The sequence below is a fragment of the Gigantopelta aegis genome, chromosome 7 (genome assembly GCF_016097555.1).
Source record: "Gigantopelta aegis isolate Gae_Host chromosome 7, Gae_host_genome, whole genome shotgun sequence".
Lineage (NCBI taxonomy): Eukaryota > Metazoa > Mollusca > Gastropoda > Neomphalida > Peltospiridae > Gigantopelta > Gigantopelta aegis.
The window spans coordinates 31,697,217-31,721,078 of NC_054705.1; the positions used below are offsets into that span (position 1 = coordinate 31,697,217).

Here is a 23,862-nt window from a genome sequence, read left to right on the forward strand (position 1 = left end):
TCAGGCCAACCCCTGTAAACCGACTGTTATTGTCTTCATTCCACAACTGAACTATATCAGGCCAACCCCTGTAAACCGACTGTTATTGTCTTCCTTCCACAACTGAACTATATCAGGCCAACCCCTGTCTGTAAACCGACTGTTATTGTCTTCATTCCACAACTGAACTATATCAGGCCAACCCCTGTAAACCGACTGTTATTGTCTTCATTCCACAACTGAACTATATCAGGCCAACCTCTGTAAACCGACTGTTATTGTCTTCATTCCACAACTGAACTATATCAGGCCAACCCCTGTAAACCGACTGTTATTGTCTTCCTTCCACAACTGAACTATATCAGGAAAATAAGTTTCTAGAAAATACTGTAACAGTTACAGTTATTCTTTTCCTTCCCTTATGGAAATGGAAAATAGGTTTCTAGAAAAGACTGTTATGGTTTTCCTTCCCTTATAGAAATGGAAAATAGATTTCTAGAAAATACTGTTATGGTTTTCCATCCCTTATAGAAATGGAAAATAGGTTTCTAGAAAATCAGTTATGCTTTATGGGCCCACTGACGGGAATCAATCCCAAACTGACCACGCATCAAGCGACGCTCTACCACTGGGCTACGACCTGCCCCTATTAGTATTAAATGAACACTAAAACTGATCACTACAGAGAGTGCTTGCAGGATATTAATCTCACCATCGGCTATGATGTTGTTGTCGTCTTAAATCCTCCACTTCGTCTCCGGTCAGATCAAGGACTGCGCCACTGGCATCTCGCTCAAAACTCTTTGTGATACTCAACCTGAAAACAATTTTTAAAAATCACTTTGTAAAATTCAGTGGAGGTTAACATGCAAAGAGAAAGACTTTCTTTTGTTTGAAATCCTATAATTATGTATATTACTATTTATATTAGTTGTAATAAAATAGTATGTAAATGATGTAGTAGTTTGCTTTTAATTTATTACATATCTATTCAATCTTACTACAGTGATAAAGACATTTTCAAACCGTCTGATAAATTTATTTTGTATCGCACATATGTGCAATCTGGACTGGAACTTTTAAATGGGGAATTCCCTTTTTCTTTTTACTGCAATTAGTGCCTTTTATTTACTGACATTATATGTGATTTATAAATTACTTCACATCGTATTTGAAACATTACACAAGGCTGCCGCAGAGTATGATTCTTAATGTTACATGAATCCATGAAAGGAGTTTTGATCATAAATTAACAAAGTGTTGTTATGAAGTTAAATAAAAAACCATTTTTGTAAAACATAAACGAAGGTATGTAATAAATACAGAACTTCGCATACGTTGTTTTCGCCTTCTATTTATTGCACTCGTTTATTTTGCGAAAGAACATACCACTCGACCGCTACGCAGTCTCGTGGTATACATGTATATTCTTGTGCAAAATAAACTCATGCAATAAATAGGAAGTGAAAACAACATATGTGAAGTTCTGTATATTTACTGCATTATTCATTTCTTGACTTACAAGTTAGTAGTTACTAAGACATGTCAATTTGCATGACAGATAAATGGCATTAGAGTGTAAATATGGATAGATGGAAGGAAGGAAGGAAGGAAATGTTTTATTTAACGACACACTGAACACATTTTATTTACGGTTATACAGATATAGAAAGAGGAAACCTGCTGTCGCCACTTCATGGGCTACTCTTTTTCAATTAGCAGCAAGGGATCTTTTATATGCACCATCCCACCGACAGGATAGTACATACCATGGCCTTTGTTACACCAGTTGTGGAGCACTGGCTGGAACAAGAAATAGCCTAATGGGGCCACCGATGGGGATCGATCCTAAACTGACCACGCATCAAGCAAGCTCTTTACCACTGGGCTACGTCTCGCCCATGGATGAATGGATAGGTGAATGGGTGGATTTTGGATAGATGGATAGGCATTTGGGTTTATCTATGTATGTACTGTTCTGTAATCGATGGATATATGGATGGATGAATGGATGAATGGATGGATGAATGGATGGGTGGATTGGATGATTGGCTAGGAGATTCTGATTTTGAAACAAATAATATAAATGATTATTATTTGATAAATATTTCACAAAATATATATTTATATGTTTATGTATTTTTCATTTTATTCATATGTGAATATAACTGGTTGATTGATTAACTGATTGGCTTGTCATGTGTGTTTAATCATGACATATGGATGGTGTTTACATACAAATACAGTCAAATCCACTTTACTGCATATCGGTTTATAGCATAAATCGGTTATTTGCATATTATTCTGTTGCAATGAAACTTTTAGCTTTAAACTGATACAAATTATTGTACAAAAAAAGAAAGAAATGTTTTATTACGACACACTCAACACATTTTATTTATGGTTATATGGCGTCAGACATATGGTTAAGGACCATACATATATTGAGAGGAAACCCATTGTCGCCACTTCATGGGCTACTCTTTTCAATTAGCAGCAAGGGATATTTTATATGCACCATCCCACAGACAGGATAGTACATACCACGGCCTTTGTCACCCCGAGTCGTGAAATTATTGTACAAGACGCATGCACAAACAGTTAGAATGAATATGCTAACAAAAAAAGCTTGTTTTGTTTAACAACACCATTAGAGCACACTTATTAATCATCGACTATTGGATGTCAGAATATGCCACGAATGCTACATGTAACAAAAATATCACACCCGAGTTCTGACTGGAAATCTTTTGGTTTGTAAGGTAAATAATTCTCTTCATCTCGGATAGTGACTGGTTTCTTCTTGCGCTGCAACTTGGAACCGGGCGCCACAATGCTGGAAAACGCGTCCTGAAACAGATGACGGTAATTTATGTTTGTGACTATAGCCGACTTATCGTGCAAAATGTCCTGACATGCAATTCAACATAAGAATAAACACGTAATGATTGGCAGTTTGTGAAAATTAGAAGTTTAAAAGTTTTGAAAATTGATAATTATGTTTCCCAGGATCTTAAAACTCTTAACAAATTATGTTTTAGTGATACATAACTTGTTCTGAACATTCAAAGAGCATCCAACTTGCTTTGAATTTTAAAAATTTTACTGTTCATGTATGAAAGAAAGAAATGTTTTATTTAACGACACACTCAACACATTTTATTTACGTTTATATGGCGTCAGACATATGGTTAAGGACCACACAGAGAGGAAACCTGCTGTCGCCACTTCATGGGCTACTCTTTTCGATTAGCAGCAAGGGATCTTTTATATGCACCATCCCACAGGCAGGGTAGTACATACCACAGCCTTTCATATACCAGTCGTGGTGCACTGGCTAGAACTAGAAGTAGCCCAATGGGCCCACCGACGGGGATCAATCCCACACTAACCGCCTGAACATTCAAATTCAAAGAGCATCCAACTTGCGTGGCATTTTTAAAAATTTACTGTTCGTGTATGAAGACCGAAATTTGTATTCCAGTTACTAAATAAGAAATTGTTTGACTCTTCTATTAAGCCTTTACCTTCAATATTTATTTTCATTCTTTTATCCAAGGCCTAAAAAACATTAGCATGCCTCAGACAGAATGCAATTTTTTTTTTAGCTAGGATATGTTGGCTGTTTTTTCTTTTACAATGTCCACCCCTATGGGTCCAGATAATATGCTATGTATGTATTCTTTTCGCCTACAACAACCCACCCCCTCAAATTTTTTTTAAATTAGTGTTTGGCCCCTTTTTAGGTTGGGTGCCCCGACATCACACAATTTTTATTTTCGTACTTATATCTGACTCAGGTTCAAGCACGCTTGTACTGACCTGCAGATCGTCGTCATTGGCAGACATCTGTTCAGTGGGTTTCTTTACTTCCTGTTGCTCCAGTTTCTGTTTGATCTCTATTCTCTTCTGATTCCAAGAAATCACGTTGCCATGGAAATTTCTTTTGCCTTTCATGATGTCAAAGGATTTGTTTTTGGCTGTGGAATTTACTTCAAATATTGTCTGAAACCAAAATGTACAATTATGTGAGTGTTAATATGTTTTAAAGGAAAGGAATGTATGTTTGAGTTATGACCCCCCTACCCTCTATGGACGTCGTTTAATTTGTGACATATGCTCTAAAAATGAGAGAAGGAAGCCACTGCCATTATATTTTCAGTTGTGAAAATCCCAAATAAATGAAACAGAATTCAGTTCCGACCAATTCCTGACAATTCTGAAATTAGAGGTCGTGTAAGAAGAATTAAAGATGGCTGACAAATTATTTTAGATATTTTTGATCCGTTGAAAACTAAATAATGAAAAGATATGTATGTACGTACCTGTATGTATCTACATTCTTAAAATACACATATATGTACAAAGGAAGGAAGTGTTTTATTTAACGACGCACTCAACACATTTCATTTACGGTTATATTGGCGTCGGACATATGGTTAAGGACCACACAGATATTGAGAGAGGAAACCTGCTGTCGCCACTTCATGGGCTACTCTTTTTTCGATCAGCAGCAAGGGATCTTTTATATGCACCATCCCACAGACAGGATAACACATACCACGGCATTTGATATACCAGTCGTGGTGCACTGGCTGGAGCGAGAAATAGCCCAATGGGCCCACGGACGGGGATTGATCCCAGACCGACCGCGCATCAAGCGAACGCTTTACCACTGGGCTACATCCCGCCCCACATGTACAAAGAGACAGAGAGAAAATAAATACAGGTGCACAGACAGACGGACAAACAACCTTTATGCCATGATAGACAGGTGCACAGACAGACGGACAAACAACCTTTATGTCATGATAGACAGGTGCACAGACAGACGGACAAACAACCTTTATGCCATGATAGACAGACGGACAAACAACCTTTATGTCATGATAGACAGGTGCACAGACAGACGGACAAACAACCTTTATGCCATGATAGACAGGTGCACAGACAGACGGACAAACAACCTTTATGCCATGATAGACAGGTGCACAGACAGACGGACAAACAACCTTTATGTCATGATAGACAGGTGCACAGACAGACGGACAAACAACCTTTATGTCATGATAGACAGGTGCACAGACAGACGGACAAACAACCTTTATGCCATGATAGACAGGTGCACAGACAGACGGACAAACAACCTTTATGTCATGATAGACAGGTGCACAGACAGACGGACAAACAACCTTTATACCATGATAGACAGGTGCACAGACAGACGGACAAACAACCTTTATACCATGATAGACAGGTGCACAGACAGACGGACAAACAACCTTTATGTCATGATAGACAGGTGCACAGACAGACGGACAAACAACCTTTATACCATGATAGACAGGTGCACAGACAGACGGACAAACAACCTTTATACCATGATAGACAGGTGCACAGACAGACGGACAAACAACCTTTATGTCATGATAGACAGGTGCACAGACAGACGGACAAACAACCTTTATGTCATGATAGACAGGTGCACAGACAGACGGACAAACAACCTTTATACCATGATAGACAGGTGCACAGACAGACGGACAAACAACCTTTATACCATGATAGACAGGTGCACAGACAGACAGACGGACAAACAACCTTTATACCATGATAGACAGGTGCACAGACAGACGGACAAACAACCTTTATACCATGATAGACAGGTGCACAGACAGACAGACGGACAAACAACCTTTATGCCATGAAAGACAGGTGCACAGACAGACGGACAAACAACCTTTATGCCATGATAGACAAACAACCTTTATGCCATGATAGACAGGTGCACAGACAGACGGACAAACAACCTTTATGCCATGATAGACAAACAACCTTTATGCCATGAAAGACAGGTGCACAGACAGACGGACAAACAACCTTTATGCCATGATAGACAGGTGCACAGACAGACAGACGGACAAACAACCTTTATGCCATGAAAGACAGGTGCACAGACAGACGGACAAACAACCTTTATGCCATGATAGACAAACAACCTTTATGCCATGATAGACAGGTGCACAGACAGACGGACAAACAAACTTTATGCCATGATAGACAGGTGCACAGACAGACGGACGGACAAACAACCTTTATGCCAAGATAGACAGGTGCACAGACAGACGGACGGACAAACAACCTTTATGCCATGATAGACAGGTGCACAGACAGACGGACGGACAAACAACCTTTATGCCATGATAGACAGGTGCACAGACAGACGGACGGACAAACAACCTTTATGCCATGATAGACAGGTGCACAGACAGACGGACGGACAAACAACCTTTATGCCATGATAGACAGGCGCACAGACAGACGGACGGACAAACAACCTTTATGCCATGATAGACAGGCGCACAGACAGACGGACGGACAAACAACCTTTATGCCATGATAGACAGGCGCACAGACAGACGGACGGACAAACAACCTTTATGCCATGATAGACAGGCGCACAGACAGACGGACGGACAAACAACCTTTATGCCATGATAGACAGGTGCACAGACAGACGGACAAACAACCTTTATGCCATGATAGACAGGTGCACAGACAGACGGACGGACAAACAACCTTTATGCCATGATAGACAGGTGCACAGACAGACGGACGGACAAACAACCTTTATGCCATGATAGACAGGTGCACAGACAGACGGACGGACAAACAACCTTTATGCCATGATAGACAGGTGCACAGACAGACGGACAAACAACCTTTATGCCATGATAAAAAAAAACACCTAATATTTTAGAAGACAAGACTTGTGAAACTCCGTGTACAACAACATTAGTGACATTATTAAAAAAAAATTTATAACAATAACTAACCGTGTTTGCCTTGTATCCACGCAGAGCATTGAGAAGTTTTGTTCTTTCATCTTCTTCAGATTTACCTAAAACACAAACTCGGTGTTAAACGTTAATTTTATAATAAAGTTAATACCCTACATTAAAAAAATTTTGCCAAGTTGTAGTCAAATATTAGAAGATGACATAATGCAAGTTTTCATTTCCAATAAGAGCTATTTAAATTTTATTTTTAAAATACTGACAATCATGCATTAAAATAGTTTTTGGGCTAAAAGTAAAGCAGGATTATGAGTTAACTCCCTTGTACATATGAGAAATGATTTAGAATTATGTGACATATATGATTAACCATATCATCTTTGATTTTCAATAAAATTGGGAATGTTTAGATGGGTATGTTTTAAGATGCTTTTTGGTGATAATGTGAAAGCAAAAATATAAAAAAACACTTTGTACTCATTATTGGGAATACAAAGTATATAAATTAAAATAGACATAAACCATATAGCCCATAGTTAATAGTTTTATTATAATGTTAACTTTTAATCAAGGTTCATTGGTAGTCAGCAGGTGACGATTTTTTACAGTGATTATTGTTCACTTACTGCTACCTATTTTATGTACAGTTATAAAGTATAAAGTTTATGTACAGTTATAAAGTAAAACGTTTATGTAGTTATAAAGTATAAAGTTTATGTACAGTTATAAAGTATAAAGTTTATGTAGTTATAAAGTATAAAGTTTATGTACAGTTATAAAGTATAAAGTTTATGTACAGTTATAAAGTATAAAGTTTATGTACAGTTATAAAGTATAAAGTTTATGTACAGTTATAAAGTATAAAGTTTATGTACAGTTATAAAGTATAAAGTTTATGTAGTTATAAAGTATAAAGTTTATGTACAGTTATAAAGTATAAAGTTTATGTACAGTTATAAAGTATAAAGTTTATGTACAGTTATAAAGTATAAAGTTTATGTACAGTTATAAAGTGAAACCGAACACCCTCTGGAATGAAATGTCCAGTTTCAAAGGGACAGATCCTAATTTTTAAACACTACAGTATATTAATCATTATTCGAGACGTTTATGATCACTGAAATCAAACATTACTTACATTTTACTGTTTATATTATCAATTCCCATAGAACCAAAGTGTTTCTGGGCATCCTGTTGTTTCTAATACCACATTTTCATATTTATAAAAATGCACGTGCATCTGAGAAGTAGCATTTAGTGATTCGAGTTCTAGTCTATTTTTTAAGGATATTTCCCAATGTTAACGTCACAGACTCTTGTTTCACTTTGTTGTAACTTTATCCAAATGTGTTACAGGTTTAGAGGTAGCACTAAACCAAATAACTTCCGGCTGGGTCAAAGTTCGAGGTGCACCCAACTTTTGATACAGAAGTGAACACCACAAGTCCTGTGATTGGTTATAAATGTGTGTGTGTTGGTTGTAAAAAATAATAGTTTCATCTGGGTAAAAAAAATATGCAATTTTATTTCATCTAGTACCAATGTGTCAAGTAGCCTTGTGCTTGAAACATGTATGGGGTACCTGTAAAAAACAGTACTCGAATTTTGTGTGGAACTAGGGTAGTCATAGACGCTACCCGTCATCTCAGAAAGGAGCAGCTTGACCCCCAATTTTTTCTAATTCACTTTAAGTGTGAGGGGTGGTAGTATTTATATCCGTGGCGTTTATGTCGGTTGATACGTTGCAGGTAGGAGTTTTAGCCACATATGTTACTATTGTCGTCTATGGGATTTGATTTGGTGGTATACACCCTAGAGTGCATTTTTACGAGTTGAAACTAGCATCTGCTCCTTTAAGAGGTATCTGGTTTAGAGAGGTTAAGTTATATAGATTATTAAAAAGGGACCTTTAAAAACATCCGATTTTGAGGGAATTCCACTTTACAGAGGTTCCAGTTTTGAGAGGTTTCACGGTATGTAAATGTGAATTATTTCATAACTAGATTCTAATGTTCAAGATTTATAGACAATGATGCACAAACCAAAGACCGGATGTGTTCCAAGTTTAACGCCATCTTTTTCCATTTCTTTCATCCTTTTGACGGACTCCGGGGCGGGGGCTGGTCGAGATCGGACGTAGTTCTTGTACGCATTCTCACTCACTTTCTGCAGGTTTTGCTGCAAAATAGAATTCAACATCGATTATAAAGAATTTATACATGTATAAACATAAACTGCAAGTCGCATTTTAATTTTTTTTTTAAACAAATGTTTTTTTTAGTCCCTCATTCACAAACACAACCCATGCTTTTTAATTTTCAATTTTGTCAGCAGAATAGATAATACATTAATTTGTAAAGACCAGCTAATGTTAAATTTATAATTATATTATAAAAATTTAATAAAATTTTTAAAATTCCAAACTATCTCTTAATTAGTTTGTTAAGACTGCCCCAGAGAATCATAGAAACAGGTTTTAGACATATTTGATCAAAACTCTAGGAGAAAATAGACTTTTAAATTTTCTCTGTTAAATTTCTATTTAAAATTTAAAAACTCTAAGAGAAGATATACTTTCAAACTTCCAATTTAAATTTTAACATTTAATAAAAAATAAAAAAATTCTAAAATAGCACTCTATTAGGAGAACATAGATTTCAAAGGAAAAAATTGACCGATGGGACGGATGCTGGACAAATCTGTATTGAAAAACTTCTCTGACAAATATCATAGCAAAACTAAAAACAGAAAAAAAGACAAGAAAAGAAAAAACCCAACGACATACCAAGTCTATGGATTCTCCCATCCACTGTCGAATATTCTCAGCCACGTCGTCAATGTCGTTCTGTGGGGCTAGACCATACAGACCATCCTGATCTGAAAAAGAGTTACGCTGTGTTCACATATACATCCATTCAGATAGGGCAAAAACCACTCTTGTTTTCAGAAGTTTATTGAGTCATCATATCTTGCTAGTGATTGCAGGATAAATGTTTTTATTCCATTCATGTGCAATATAAGTGTTCTGACTACAGTTATTCACAAACTGGCATCTTTGTAACATATAAATATTTTTCAATGTTCATACTGAAATGAATTTCAGATTAGCCAATTTAGGTTGGGTTTTTTATTTTTAAATTTTGTTATTATTTAACAATGCACTCAACACATTTTAGTTTATGGTTATATGGCATCGAACATATGGTTAAGGACCACACAGATATTGAGAGAGGAAACCCGCTGTCACCACTTTGTGGGCTGCTCTTTACGATAAGAAGCAAGGGATGTTTTATATGCACCATCCCACAGACAGGATAGTACATACCACAGCCTTTGATATACCAGTCGTGGGGCACTGGCTGGAGCGAGAAACAGCTGCCATGGGTCCACTGACCTATTATTTTACACAAAAAAATAAAGATGGCTGTAAAACTATTTTTAACTATCACATTTGCTGTGTGTGTTTTACGTGCTAAATACAATTTAACACCACAAATTTATAATAAAGGTTTTAATACCAAATATCAATTTAAAACTGCTGTCCTATGACCACATCACCATTAATATGATGTCATATCTTACGAACATCATCATACTCACTTTGTAAAACGCGATGACTCTTGAAAGACTGAAATTTATTTCATAGCCGTCTTTCGTGGGATAGCTCAGTCCAATATACCTAAAGATGAGAGAATAATTCACCTTCCATGCTGTGATAAAACGATACCATATTTTTATGTAATAATATTCACCTTCCATGTTGTTGTTCTCCAGTGGGACGAGGTTGACAGCTCTCCCAAGAAAAACGTGCAGGTCAAAGAGATACGGGACTTCCTCCGAACAAACCAGAGAATAGGCCGTTCCAGACCTCCCAGCACGGGCAACGCGACCTGAGATAGAACAGTAAAGCATTAACAAACCAGAGAATAGGCCGTTCCAGACCTTCCAGCACGGGCAACGCGACCTGAGACAGAGAACAATAAAACATTAACAAACCAGAGAGTAGGCCACCTCCGACCTCCCAGCACGGGCAACGTGACCTGAGATAGAACAGTAAAGCATTAACAAACCAGAGAGTAGGCCGTCCCAGACCTCCCAGCATGGGCAACGCGACCTGAGATAGATTAGTAAAGCATTAACAAACCAGAGAGTAGACGGTACCTGACCTCCCAGCATGGGCAATGCGACCTGAGACAGAACAGTAAAACATTAACAAACCAGAGAATAGGCCATCCCAGATCTCCCAGCATGAGCAACACGACCTGAGATAGAACAGTAAAGCATTAACAAACAAGAGAGTAGACGGTACCTGACCTCCCAGCATGGGCAACGCGACCTGAGACAGAACAGTAAAACATTAACAAACCAGAGAATAGGCCATCCCAGACCTCCCAGCACGAGCAACGCGACCTGAGACAGAACAGTAAAACATTAACAAACCAGAGAGTAGGTCATACCACACCTCCCAGTACGGGCAATGTGACCTGAGATGGAGAACAATGAAACATTAACAAACCAGAGAGCAGGCTGTCCCAGACCTCCCAGCACGGGCAACGCGACCTGAGATAGAGAAAGTAAAACATTAACAAACCAGAGAGTACGCCGTCCCAGACCTCCTAGCACGGGCAACGCGACCTGAGACACGAGAACAGTAAAACATTAACAAACCAGAGAGTAGGCCGTGCCAGACCTCCCAGCACGGGCAACGCGACCTGAGACACGAGAACAGTAAAACATTAACAAACCAGAGAGTAGGCCGTGCCAGACCTCCCAGCACGGGCAACGCGACCTGAGACACGAGAACAGTAAAACATTAACAAACCAGAGAGTAGGCCGTGCCAGACCTCCCAGCACGGGCAACGCGACCTGAGACACGAGAACAGTAAAACATTAACAAACCAGAGAGTAGGCCGTCCCAGACCTCCCAGCACGGGCAACGCGACCTGAGACACGAGAACAGTAAAACATTAACAAACCAGAGAGTTGGCCGTCCCAGACCTCCCAGCACAGGCAATGCGACCTGAGACAGAGAACAATAAAACATTAACAAACCAGACAGTAGGCCACCCCCGACCTCCCAGCATGGGCAACATGACCTGAGATAGAACAGTAAAGCATTAACAAACCAGAGAGTAGGCCGTGCCAGACGTCCCAGCATGGGCAACGCGACCTGAGATAGAACAGTAAAGCATTAACAAACAAGAGAGTAGACGGTACCTGACCTCCCAGCATGGGCAACGCGACCTGAGTCAGAACAGTAAAACATTAACAAACCAGAGAATAGGCCGTCCCAGACCTCCCAGCATGGGCAACGTGACCCGAGATGGAACAGTAAAACATTAACAAACCAGTGAGTAGACCTCCCAGCATGGGCAACGCGACCTGAGACAGAACAGTAAAGCATTAACAAACCAGAAAGTAGGTCATACCACACCTCCCAGCACGGGCAATGTGACCTGAGGCAGAACAGTAAAACATTAACAAACTCAGCATGGGCAACGCGACCTCGGCTACTGGGTGTCACAAATAGGTAAGTATATGGAAATTATCAAAAAGAAATGGTAATTTTTAAAAAAGAAAAGAAAACCACCTACCAACTCTGTGAACAAAGAGCTTGGCCTTGGCTGGGAAGTTGTAGTTGATGACGTTATCTAGCAGAGGGATGTCGATTCCACGTGCTGCCAAATCCGTGACAATCATGACGTTCACCTTGCGATGCTGAAATTTGGCGATGCTGATTTTACGCGCTGTCTGGTCACAGGAACTGTAGATGTAACTGCAGACAATACCGGCCTTCTCCAGTAGCTGAGAGAGAAACAGTCACATTACCACAGCAAAATGAACAAATGAATTAAGCACTAAGGAAAATAGGCTATTGGGCATCAGATAAAGATACAGGAATAAATGAATGAAGGAAGGAATATCTAATTTAATGACGCACTTGACACATTTCAATCATGGTTATTTGACGTCGGACATATAGTTAAGGACAACACAGATAATTAGAGAAGAAACCTGCTTCTGTCATGCAAAAAACTACTTTTTCAGATTAGTTAAAAAGTTGTTTTTTTAACAACACCACTAGAGCACATTGATTTATTTATCATCGGCTATTGAATGTCAAACTTTTGGTATTTTCAACATATAGTCTTAGAGAGGAAACCCGCTAAATTTTTCCATTAGTAGCAAAGGATCTTTTATATGCACCATCCCACACACAGGATAGCACATACCACAGCCTTTGATATACCAGTCGTGGTGCACTGGCTGGAACGAGAAATAGCCCAAAGGGTCCACCGACGAGGATCGATCCCAGACCAACCACTCTTCAGGTGAGTGCTATACCACTGGGCTACGTCCCGTCCAATCAGATAAAGAGACAGCAACAAATAAAAGTTGATGCAAAAAAAATGTTGCGGTCAAAACACAGATTATGGAGGCATGGCGAATTTTAATTAAACAATTAGAGCACAATAAGGCCACTACACCCTCTTCTCTCTCGCTAACCACTAACCCATTGTCCTGGACAGACAGCCCAGATAGCTCTGGGATAGAGCCGGTACCGGGCTGTGAACCCTGTACCTACCAGCCTGTAGTCCAATGGCGTAACCACTGCACCACTGAGGCGTCAATGATCACCTTGGAATACTGTTAAAAACAATAAAACTGTTTACACATACCAGATTGAGAAATTCCACGTGATGTTTTGTCGCAGCGAAAATGACTGTCTGGTCGCTATCTTTGATTACATTCTGCAGTAAATGTAACAACAGTGCGGGTTTGTCACTGGGCCGACATGACAGAAATGACATCTGAAATACAAAAATTTATAGAGCGTGTTAATTTTTATGATCATTAGGTTACTTAGTCTTTACAGGTATGCCATACATGTTTCAAATCAGTGTTCGAAATAAGCACTTGTCCGTTTGTCCTGACAAGTGAAAATCTGCTTAGAGAAACAAAATGTACCTTGGTGGTTGTCCAGTGGACAAGTAAAAATTTTCAGTGTAGTTTAATTTTGAGTAATGAAAAACATCGTCCTTGTACTTGAGTAAAACAAACTATTTATTTGGACAAGTGAAAATATTGTCGGACAAGTCGATTTCTAGATGTGTTTCTCCGGTGGAGTAGTGAAAAATTCTGCTTATTTCTATCACCGCAAATACAAAGATATTTAACACAACAGGAGTTGAAATTGACTAAAATTCTTGCCGGACCAAACATGATCATAAACACAAAGTAACTGCTGGTTTGACAGGACTCCAAGCAAAAAATTACGATATTGCCTGGCAAAAAAACCGGTCGTGACGGCAGTATTTTGACAACTGAACAGTATTACTGGTTGATATAAATTGCAAATATTTATTGTCGAGATAAAAAAACTAATTTTTTAAGACAACAAACACTGACACATTTATCACCAATGACAGAACTGACAGTATTAACTGCTTTGTTAAAAGTTAGATGTACTTTGAACTTTCTCCCGGCCAGATGTTATTTGGTATCATGCTACCTATATCTCATTCTGGTTAGAAGCCGGTACCGAGATGTGAACCGATCACCTTTCAGCCTTCAGTGATGACTTAACCACGACACTACAAGAGCAGGTCCAAGAGGATCAGTCCCCCACCTCAAAAAATTTAAAGAGCTCCCTTTTTTGGAACATTTTGTTTACAATTTTTATCGAAGAGCCCTTTTCAGGGAGTTGATTCATGGGCCATTATACCAGGCTTCTACATTATAGTAGCCCCACTCCCATGGCTAGTGATAGTTGGGGCTAGTAAATAACTACTATTGCCATGCCCGACGGCTAGTAAATAACTACTATTGCCATGCCCGAGGGCTAGTGAAACCATGGCTAGTGGATTTTATACAAATTCTAGAAGCCCTGATTTATACCTTTGGTCCTCTCCCTAAAATAATTTCTGGATCTACCCTTGCACGGCTGAGGCTAGATTACAGTTAACAGTACTTTCTAGAGTTTGGCCACACAGGGGGTACAATAGATAAAGAAACAAATCGGTAGTAGGGGTGCATAGTAGTTGGTTACAAGTGCCTCTTAACAATGCCAGAACTAACTACTGAACACTCCCCGAAGTAGTCAGACTAAGCCCACAGCTAAAAGCTGATGGGGAATGGCAGGTGTGTGGCACAGATAGCCACAAGAGACAAGCACCTGTCACAGTTGGAGAGACAAGGACTGGGATGTGGAGGTGGGCAGTGAAAGGAGCTGCCAGATCGGGAAGAAATGAGATCGAATTCAAAAAGGAGAGAAAGGAAAGGGGGCAGTGGGATAAAAAAGAAAAAAAGAAGAAAAAAAAGAAAAAGAAAAAAGAAAGAAAGAAAGAAAGAAAAATCTTGTATATGTCACTTTACCTTTAACTGATCACTGAGTTTCGAGTCGACATCGAGTCGGATAAGTGTCGGGTCAGTAAGGCCGGCCTTTGCGAACTCGACGAGGAGTTTGGGTAGAGTCGCAGAAAACAGCAGCGTCTGTCGACTTTCAGGCAGTCGGTGAAGAATCTCATTCAACTGTTCTTGAAAACCCATCTCAAATAACCTAGGAAAAAGATGCACTCTTTGCTCTCAAAATAATCAAAATTTGTCTACAACACATATTCAAGGAAGGAAATGTTTTATTTAACAACGCACTCAACACATTTTATTTACGGTTATATGGCGTCAGACATATGGTTAAGGACCACACAGATATAGAGAGAGGAAACCCGCTGTCGCCACTTTTATCTTTTATATGCACTATCCCACAGACAGGATAATACATACCATGGCCTTTGATAAACCAGTCGTGGTGCACTGGCTGGAGTGAGACAACACATATTCAATAATGTGACGAATAAGCACTAAAAGCTCAACAATCTAATATATTTACAGTAAATCATATTACAAACTTTTGAGTTGTCTTTAAAGGAACAGACCCTAGTTTTTAAACACTACAGGACATGTTTTTTCACTATTAGAGCCGTTTATGATCACTGAAATCAAATATTACTTATATTTTATTGTTTAGATTATCCATTTCCGTACAACCGAAGTGTTTTTGGTCATCCTGGTGTTTCTAATACCACAAAATGTATTTTTTATATTTTTAAAAATGCATGTGCGTCTGAGAAATAACGGTTACGGAGTCGCGTTTTAGTCTACTTTTTAAGGGTATTTCAAGGTCACAGACTCTTGTTTTACTCTATTGTATCCAAATGTGTTACAGGTTTGTAAATTAACCAAACGTAGTGTCCATTTTTACGGGTTGAAACTAAGGTCTGGGTGAAACATATGCCTTAGTGTGTAAAAACTAGGGTCTGTCCCTTTGCAGCATAATTTTCAGATATAACTTTTCATAAAGCTAATTCAAGGACTGACTATAATTATTATATTTTAAACATTTCATTAAGGTCGACGACAGTCACTTTTTGCCCTCTTGTTTTGGCTTCGTACACAATAAATATAGCATATATCACTGTAATTTCACTTGAAATCCATGTTTCGTAAAAGGTACAATTTGCAGCATTCTTAAAACGGAAACGTCATGTACCCAGTTTATGGTTATTGTAACATCATTGGAATACTGACGTCATTCAAATTCAAAATTAGCTACATTATTACAGTGCTTTGCCACATTAAAATAAAAACTGGTCTACCAACTTTGACCCCTGCCAAAATTCTATAACAAGCAGACAACGCTATTTACAGGTCGGTATTTTTATTTTTCATAATTCTGGACAAAATATTATAATTAAATTTTCTTTGCGTCTACACACTTTACGGCAATCTGATTGGTCCATTGGTGTTTACTTTTTTTCGTTCATATCTCGATGAACTGAACAAATTTAAGCCACGCCTACTACCCCCCCCCCCCCCCCCCCCCCCCCCCCCCCCCCCCCCCCCCCCCCCCCCAACTGACTCGCACTACTTTTGTGCAACAAGCCGGATTATTCAGGCAACCATATTTTGATGAAAATACACGTGAAAGCTACAAAAGCAATAAAATGTGTACACGATAAATTGATGGAAAATGCTATAGCAGAGTAGACCTATACATATTGATGTGAAACCCCCCCCCCCCCCAAAAACCCCCAAACTCTTCGCTAATCATGACATGAGATTCGGTCGGTGGCCAAATAAATCATATAGGAAACTTCAAGCCTGTAACTTACTTGTAAGCAATGTTCTACAGATGTTGGCGATAATTAAACGGTTCCACCGACAGCATAAATGTTAGACACGTTCCCTTCATTCACTTTCATAAAATATAAACTTAACACGAATAGGACAATTCCTTCCAATATAACAAAATGATCTTAAAAATGTACAGCAGCTAGATGAAATGGCGTCCCTTATCAAAATGACGTCATTTACAAAAATCACCTGATTCAAATAATAGTGAATGAACGTTTGCATTCTTACGCGACATAAGTATCAATGAAGTTTATACAAACAATACTACAGGCATAATTAAAGGTAAACAAAATAAATTCAGTTTACAGTGTGTACATGTTTTTTTTGGTTCATACTTGCATGAACCAATAAATAATTGCGGTCAATTCTTAAATGTTTAAATTTTAAAAGATAAATGAAATAAAAAGTATCTTTTGTCAAATATATCATATCAAAAAATTACCGTTGCATATTTTTATTTATTATGTACAAAGCCAAAACAAAGGTTTGAAAAGTGATTGTTGTCGACCATAATTTGAATACAATCTCTAGATCTCACACTGGATCAAATTTTGTGTATGTGGTTAATTTAAGAAAATTTCATTAGCCAAAGACTAAATGTAGCCACTTTGTATAACAATAAGCAATTAGCTACTTTGGCAAGAGACAGGATCAGCCCTGAATTTCTACCCAATGTTTCGGCAGCATCAAGATTCATTCATCAGCAGAATGTTATTATGTTAACAGTTTATGTAATGTCCATTTTCACTAAAGAATAATAAGTATAAAGATTATGATTCTTTAGAGGTATACTACATACCAAAAGAAATGTAAATTAAATAATATACTAGTAGTATACCAAACATTTATGAATTCTCTGGTATACTCAGGGCTTCTAGATTATGGTAGCCCACTCCCATGGCTAGTACTATTCAATGTTGGGCTAGTAAATAACAACTATTGCCATGCCCGACGGCTAGTGAATTTTTTTTTGCATTTAAGTCTATTTTGTAAATATAAATATCCTGGCTACCCCCAAAAAACTATATGAGTTTTTAAGCTCTATCTCCCTCTGTAATCTCATATCAGATTATTACTATTAGTAAAATTATATTTACTTAAAGTAGAGCTAGTGAATTTTTAAAATTGTGGCTAGTATATTTTTAAAATTACTGATCCCATGGCTAGTGACTTTTGTAAACTTTCTAGAAGCAAATGTAAGTCTAATCTATTTTAATTAATTTACAAAGAAACTGAGAAGAGTAATGAATACGAGCCACCACAACCTGTAACCTGCTACCGTAATGTGTGGATCCATGGAAATGGTGCTTGGAGATGTGCACATTAGTATACTTTTAAATACTGTAAATAAAATTATACCTCTCCCTTTGGCAACACCACTAGAGCACATTGATTTATTAATCATCGGCTATTGGAAGTTGGTAATTTTGACACATAATCTTATAGTGGAAACCCACTACATTTTTCCATTAGTAGCAAGGGATCTTTTATATGTACCATCCCACAGACAGGATAGCACATACCATGGCCTTTGATGTATCAGTCGTGGTGCACTGGCTGGAGCGAGAAACAGCCCCAAAGGCTCACAGACTGGGATCAATCCCAGACTGATCACACATAAGCCGAGTACCTAACCCCTGGGCTACGTCCACCAACTGTTTGAGGTTTAAATTGGTTCTTGCTAACTGTAACATCCATGTGTCCATTACACCCCACCCCCAAAACAAATTCCACATCTTCCCTATACTGTTATTTTACCTGTCTGCCTCGTCAAAAACAACATATTCCACAGACTTTAACTTGAGATCCATCTCCATGGTAACATGTAGGAATCGTCCTGGAGTGGCAATAATTCTGAAATAAAATTCATTTTCATTATTAATATATTTTGAACATCAGTTATACGAGCTGCCTGTCCAGCCCAGTTAGCAGCTAGTGGTTAGTGAGAGAAAAGACACCGGACTGGTGTCACATCTCTCTAGTGTACATATTAAGTATGGAATTTGTTAAATATTAAATCATTATTAATATATTTTGAACATCAGTTATATGAGCTGCCTGTCCAGCCCAGTTAGCAGCTAATGGTTAGTGAGAGAAAAACACCGAACTGGTGTCACATCTCTCTAGTGTACATATTAAGTATGGAATTTGTTAAATATTAAATCATTATTAAAGTCAGAAATTAACATATTTTTTAGACTTTATCCAAATTATACATCCATGTTAGAATCACTGAAGGTTCATTCATTCGTCATTTCAACATATTTTTTCAGACTTTATCCAAATTATACATCCATGTTAGAATCACTGAAGGTTCATTCATTCGTCATTTCAACATATTTTTTCAGACTTTATCCAAATTATACATCCATGTTAGAATCACTGAAGGTTCATTCATTCGTCATTTCAACATATTTTTCAGACTTTATCCAAATTATACATCCATGTTAGAATCAGTGAAGGTTCATTCATTCGTCATTTCAACATATTTCCGTGCTCATATCCAATTAAGGTTCAAGCATGCTGTCCTGGGCATACCCACCTCAGGACTGTGGGTTAATTATTCTGAGAACAAAGAGGGTGTAGTGGTCTTACACCTACCCACTGAGTCATTAAAACTTGCTCTGTGTGGCAGCCAATACCGGATAGCAAACCCAGTACCTAACACTAACAGTCGTATATCCGATGTCACAACCATGACACAACCGAGGCTCTTTAACGGTTCAGTCACCCACCTCCTGTCACTGGGTTACCTAATGACGTCATCAGCAACGTGACGTTTGTAATGGTTATCCTTACTAAAAACTGCATGGATATTCACCACAACTAAGTTATTAAAAGTCAACTACAGCCAGATGCGGTCATATAGCAAAAAACTGAGACGGAAATGTTCTCAATTTTGGAGTTAAAATAAATGCTTACATATAATGTATGTTCGAAATGGTGTACCGTATATCTTCGCCTATAAGTCGAATTTTTTTCACCCAAAAATTATTTTATAACTTGGGGGGTCGACTTATAAGAGGGTAAAAAAATATCACCACAAAATATTACTGTTTTGGGGATTATTTTACAAGTTTTATTGTTGAAGTATGCCATGTATTTATACTCAAATATGTTAATTTGACACATTTATTTTTTATAACCTATTTTTTTTGGCATTAGAACGGTTTTGGTTATGCGAAAAGGCGTACGATCTCACTCACATGCCAAGACAACAGTCCACTTAGTTAAATTAACAGTCATAACTAATAGTAAAAATGTAAACAATACTAACTACCTGTTGCCTGAGTTTATTTTGAAATCTGGTCACTGGCATTAATGGTTGTTCAAACAATGTTTTGGCGGTGATTAACTTCATGAATATTACTAAGCTTTCCCTTAAAATAGACTGATCTCTGCAGTTCACTTATCTAGAGCAATAGGGACACACATCATTTGGTACAAAAACCAGTGTACTTTCCAGAGTTATCCTCCTTACATGTATTAATATGGCGGCAAAACGTGATACTTTCAGTTTTATCGTAGTGATCTGTTGTCAGTGTTTATAAATAAAGTTGTTGTCTGTGCACAAAACCATCTGTACAGTACTATACAGTAACAGTCAAACAGCTTTCACTCTCTACTAAGGGAATATTTCGTTTTGATGCTATGTAATAATGATAGTTTGATTGGAATAGTCTGATCATATTGCGATGTACAAAACGTGAAAACCGAAGTTTGTAAAATAATTTTCTTTTGTTCAAATATTATTGTTCTCATGTGCTGAAAATAAGAAATATTTCAATATTTATAAGTAGTTTTTCATGGGTCGACTTATAAACGGGTCAATAAAAAAATACGTTTTCAGGGCTTGAAATTAGGGACTCGACTTATAGCCGAGATCGACTTACAGGCGAAGATATACGGTATGTTGTTAGTGCCAATGAGAACCCGTTCTATTGGCAATCTTCATTTGAAGTTGGGCAATTTAACTTGGGTTTCAATGGCAGATGACAATTGTGTAGTGAGACCTTACACTTACATGTCTGGATTTTCGTGGACAGCAGCAAACTGATCATCCATTCTGTAACAAAGGCAAACAACTGATTAAAGTGACTAAAGCAGATAACTGCTTAATGATAATTCACCACAATCACAGAAGGAATGAAGGAAATGTTTTATTTAAAGACACACTCAACACATTTTATTTACGGTTATATGGCGTCAGACATATAGTTACGGACCACACAGATATTGAGAGAAGAAACCCGCTGTCACCACTTCATGGGCTACACTTTTCGATTAGCAGCAAGGGATCTTTTATATGTATCATCCCACAGGCAGGATAGTACATACCACGGCTTTTGTTACACCAGAATGTGGAGCACTGGCTTGAACGAGAAATAGCCCAATGGGTCCACCGACGGGGATCGATCCCAGACCAACCGCACATTAAGCAAATGCTTTACCACTGGGCTATGTCCCGCACCTCCACAATCAGTGTTCGAGATTAATGGCATCCTGATATCCCGGGAATACCAGAATTTAATTTTGGATACCAGACTTCAAGAACCCAGCATCCAACTAGGATACCATATAATACTAAATTCTCAGGTGGGATACCAGATTTTGAAATGTTAGTATCCAACTGGGATACTGGCCAAAAATGTTAATCTCGAACACTGACAATCACAGTCGTTTTTTCGATTTAGTTGGGGGGAAAACGGAAATATATCTGCACAAGTAGTCTTCTATTTTATTGTAATTATTTTAAGACAGACAGCTTGGTAATAGCGACTATTAGACTGAAGTTGATAGGGAAGAGCACAAAGTTTGCAAACAAGTGTAACTTATTAATACTGAAGACATCTTTGTGGTAATTCCAGCCCATAGTGTAAAATGAGTGTACTCTAACCAGGTTTAGTGGGTACCAATATCCTAGCGAAAAAAGCTGATTTTGTTATTTTCAGGATGTTGCCCACAGGCAGGCATAGGTGCACACACACACACAAAACAAAACCCAAATGGCCTTCCACAATTAATGAAAATGCTATATATAGATACAAAGCATAAATAACTGTGACCTGCGGCTAGCTGTCACTAAGGTTTAAAACTGTCAGATCCAGGGAAAACAAATGTGTGTGTGTGTGTGGGGGGGGGGGGGGGGGGGGAGTTAGAAATGGGCAACCCAATAAAAAAAAATTTAAATAGCATTTAGGAGGACTGCATGAAATGTCAATTCTTTTCTTGCTATTATTCAACCCGAAATAAAATCTATCACAGTAAAATTACATTTTATTTTATGTGCAACAAGAGACGTACACACCTTGGAATCTAGGGTCAGCAATTTAAATATTAAATAAATAAATTATAGGTTTTTTTATTTTATAACTGTCACATAATTATGGGATATTAAACAAGCGAAATGATTTTAAGTTGTCACAAGCTTTAGCAAGTAACACTGAAAATATTTCAAGAGGGACATAAACATAATTAAAAATGGTAGCGAGTTTAATATCCTATTTATTACCCATAATCAATCGTAATTATATCACTGATCTAGTTTAGTTGACGTTCCGGTAAGGTTGTAGCATGCCAGTCGATGACATTGAGGTGTTACATCCAACTTGAACTCTAGTGGGACGTAACACCGTGATATATACCAAGGTATCTTTAACCATAAGGGTAATAATTTAGTATTATAAAAAAAGGTCTCACCTGTCTCCACCAAGAATGACAGCTGCTTTTAAACCAGCAAATCGTCCAAGCTGAAACAAAGTTAAAAGTTGTCTTAACTAAAAAAATATCAGTTTATTACTTTTGTCGTCTTGGCCATATAACATTTAGGGGGAGGCCTTGAAGGGACAGACCCTAGTTTCAGCCAATGAAATTAACACTAAGATTAGTTAATCTACAAACCTGTAACACATTTGGATAGAGTTATAACTGAGTGAAACATGAGTCTGTGACTTTGAAAAGGTGAAATACCCTCTAAAAATAGACTAACACTCGACTCCACAGCCGTTACCTCTCAAACGCATGTGCGTTTTTTAAAATATGAGAAATGCATTTTGTGATATTAAAAACACCAGGATGACCAAAAACACTTTGAATGTACGGAAATGGATAATGTAAACAATAAAATCTATGTAAAGTATGATTTCAGTTATCAAAAAACGGCTCTAATAGTAAAAAAATATGCCTTAGTGTTTAAAAACTAGGTTATGTCCCTTTAATATAGACACAGGGGACAATATTTCAAAATCTTAGGTAACCGGAAGTCAGTTCATGTGAGTTTTACTTAGGTGATGTGAATACAGTTCTTGTAACCTACGAGTTAGGCCTACCTAATCCTAAAACACTTGAACTACGGTTCTGTGCTACACTGGTGGTTCGAATGTATTTAAAAACAGACTGATTTTCTCTTTCATTACTGATATACATGTATGGTACTTTAAATTTTAGAATGTAATAGTTCACCACGTAACCAACTGGCAGTTCTCATGATTTTAAAGTTGTGTAACCGACACGTGAACAGAACAACGGTTCTCGTGAAATATTGTACCCTGTAGGCAATATACCAAAACTGCAAATGTGTAAGTACAATTTGTTTTAAAACCAAATGTTTTGTTTAATGATACCACAAAAAGCACATTTGACATATTAATAATCCAAACATTTGCTAATTCTGACACATAATCTTAGAGCAAATCCATTAACACCAAGAGATCTTTTATATGCACTTTCCCAGACAGGACAGCACATACCATGGCCTTTGAGATACCAGACATGAGGCATGATTGGGATGGGAAAAAGTAAATTAGTGAATGGGTCCAGTGAAGAGAGCATGAGCACTCTACTGACAGAACTTAATCCTGCCCCAAGTTGAAAAACCCCCAGAGTAAATGTT

The 23,862-nt window shown here is 37.9% G+C and overlaps 1 protein-coding gene across 1 annotated transcript in view; it reads right to left on the reverse strand.

Annotated features, from left to right (window-relative positions):
• Window positions 1-687: 687 nt before the first annotated feature.
• Window positions 688-23,862, reverse strand: part of LOC121378022 (ATP-dependent RNA helicase DDX54-like) — a 31,281-nt gene continuing 8,106 nt past the window's right edge. The window contains exons 5-17 of the mRNA XM_041506120.1: window positions 22,671-22,720; window positions 20,995-21,036; window positions 18,729-18,824; window positions 15,153-15,336; window positions 13,457-13,588; window positions 12,371-12,581; window positions 10,529-10,666; window positions 9,562-9,653; window positions 8,819-8,954; window positions 6,816-6,880; window positions 3,802-3,984; window positions 2,708-2,829; window positions 688-796 (exon numbers count right to left, since the gene is read on the reverse strand). Coding sequence (XP_041362054.1) covers window positions 688-796; window positions 2,708-2,829; window positions 3,802-3,984; window positions 6,816-6,880; window positions 8,819-8,954; window positions 9,562-9,653; window positions 10,529-10,666; window positions 12,371-12,581; window positions 13,457-13,588; window positions 15,153-15,336; window positions 18,729-18,824; window positions 20,995-21,036; window positions 22,671-22,720 — 1,560 coding nt within the window. The remainder of the gene's footprint in view (window positions 797-2,707; window positions 2,830-3,801; window positions 3,985-6,815; window positions 6,881-8,818; window positions 8,955-9,561; window positions 9,654-10,528; window positions 10,667-12,370; window positions 12,582-13,456; window positions 13,589-15,152; window positions 15,337-18,728; window positions 18,825-20,994; window positions 21,037-22,670; window positions 22,721-23,862) is intronic.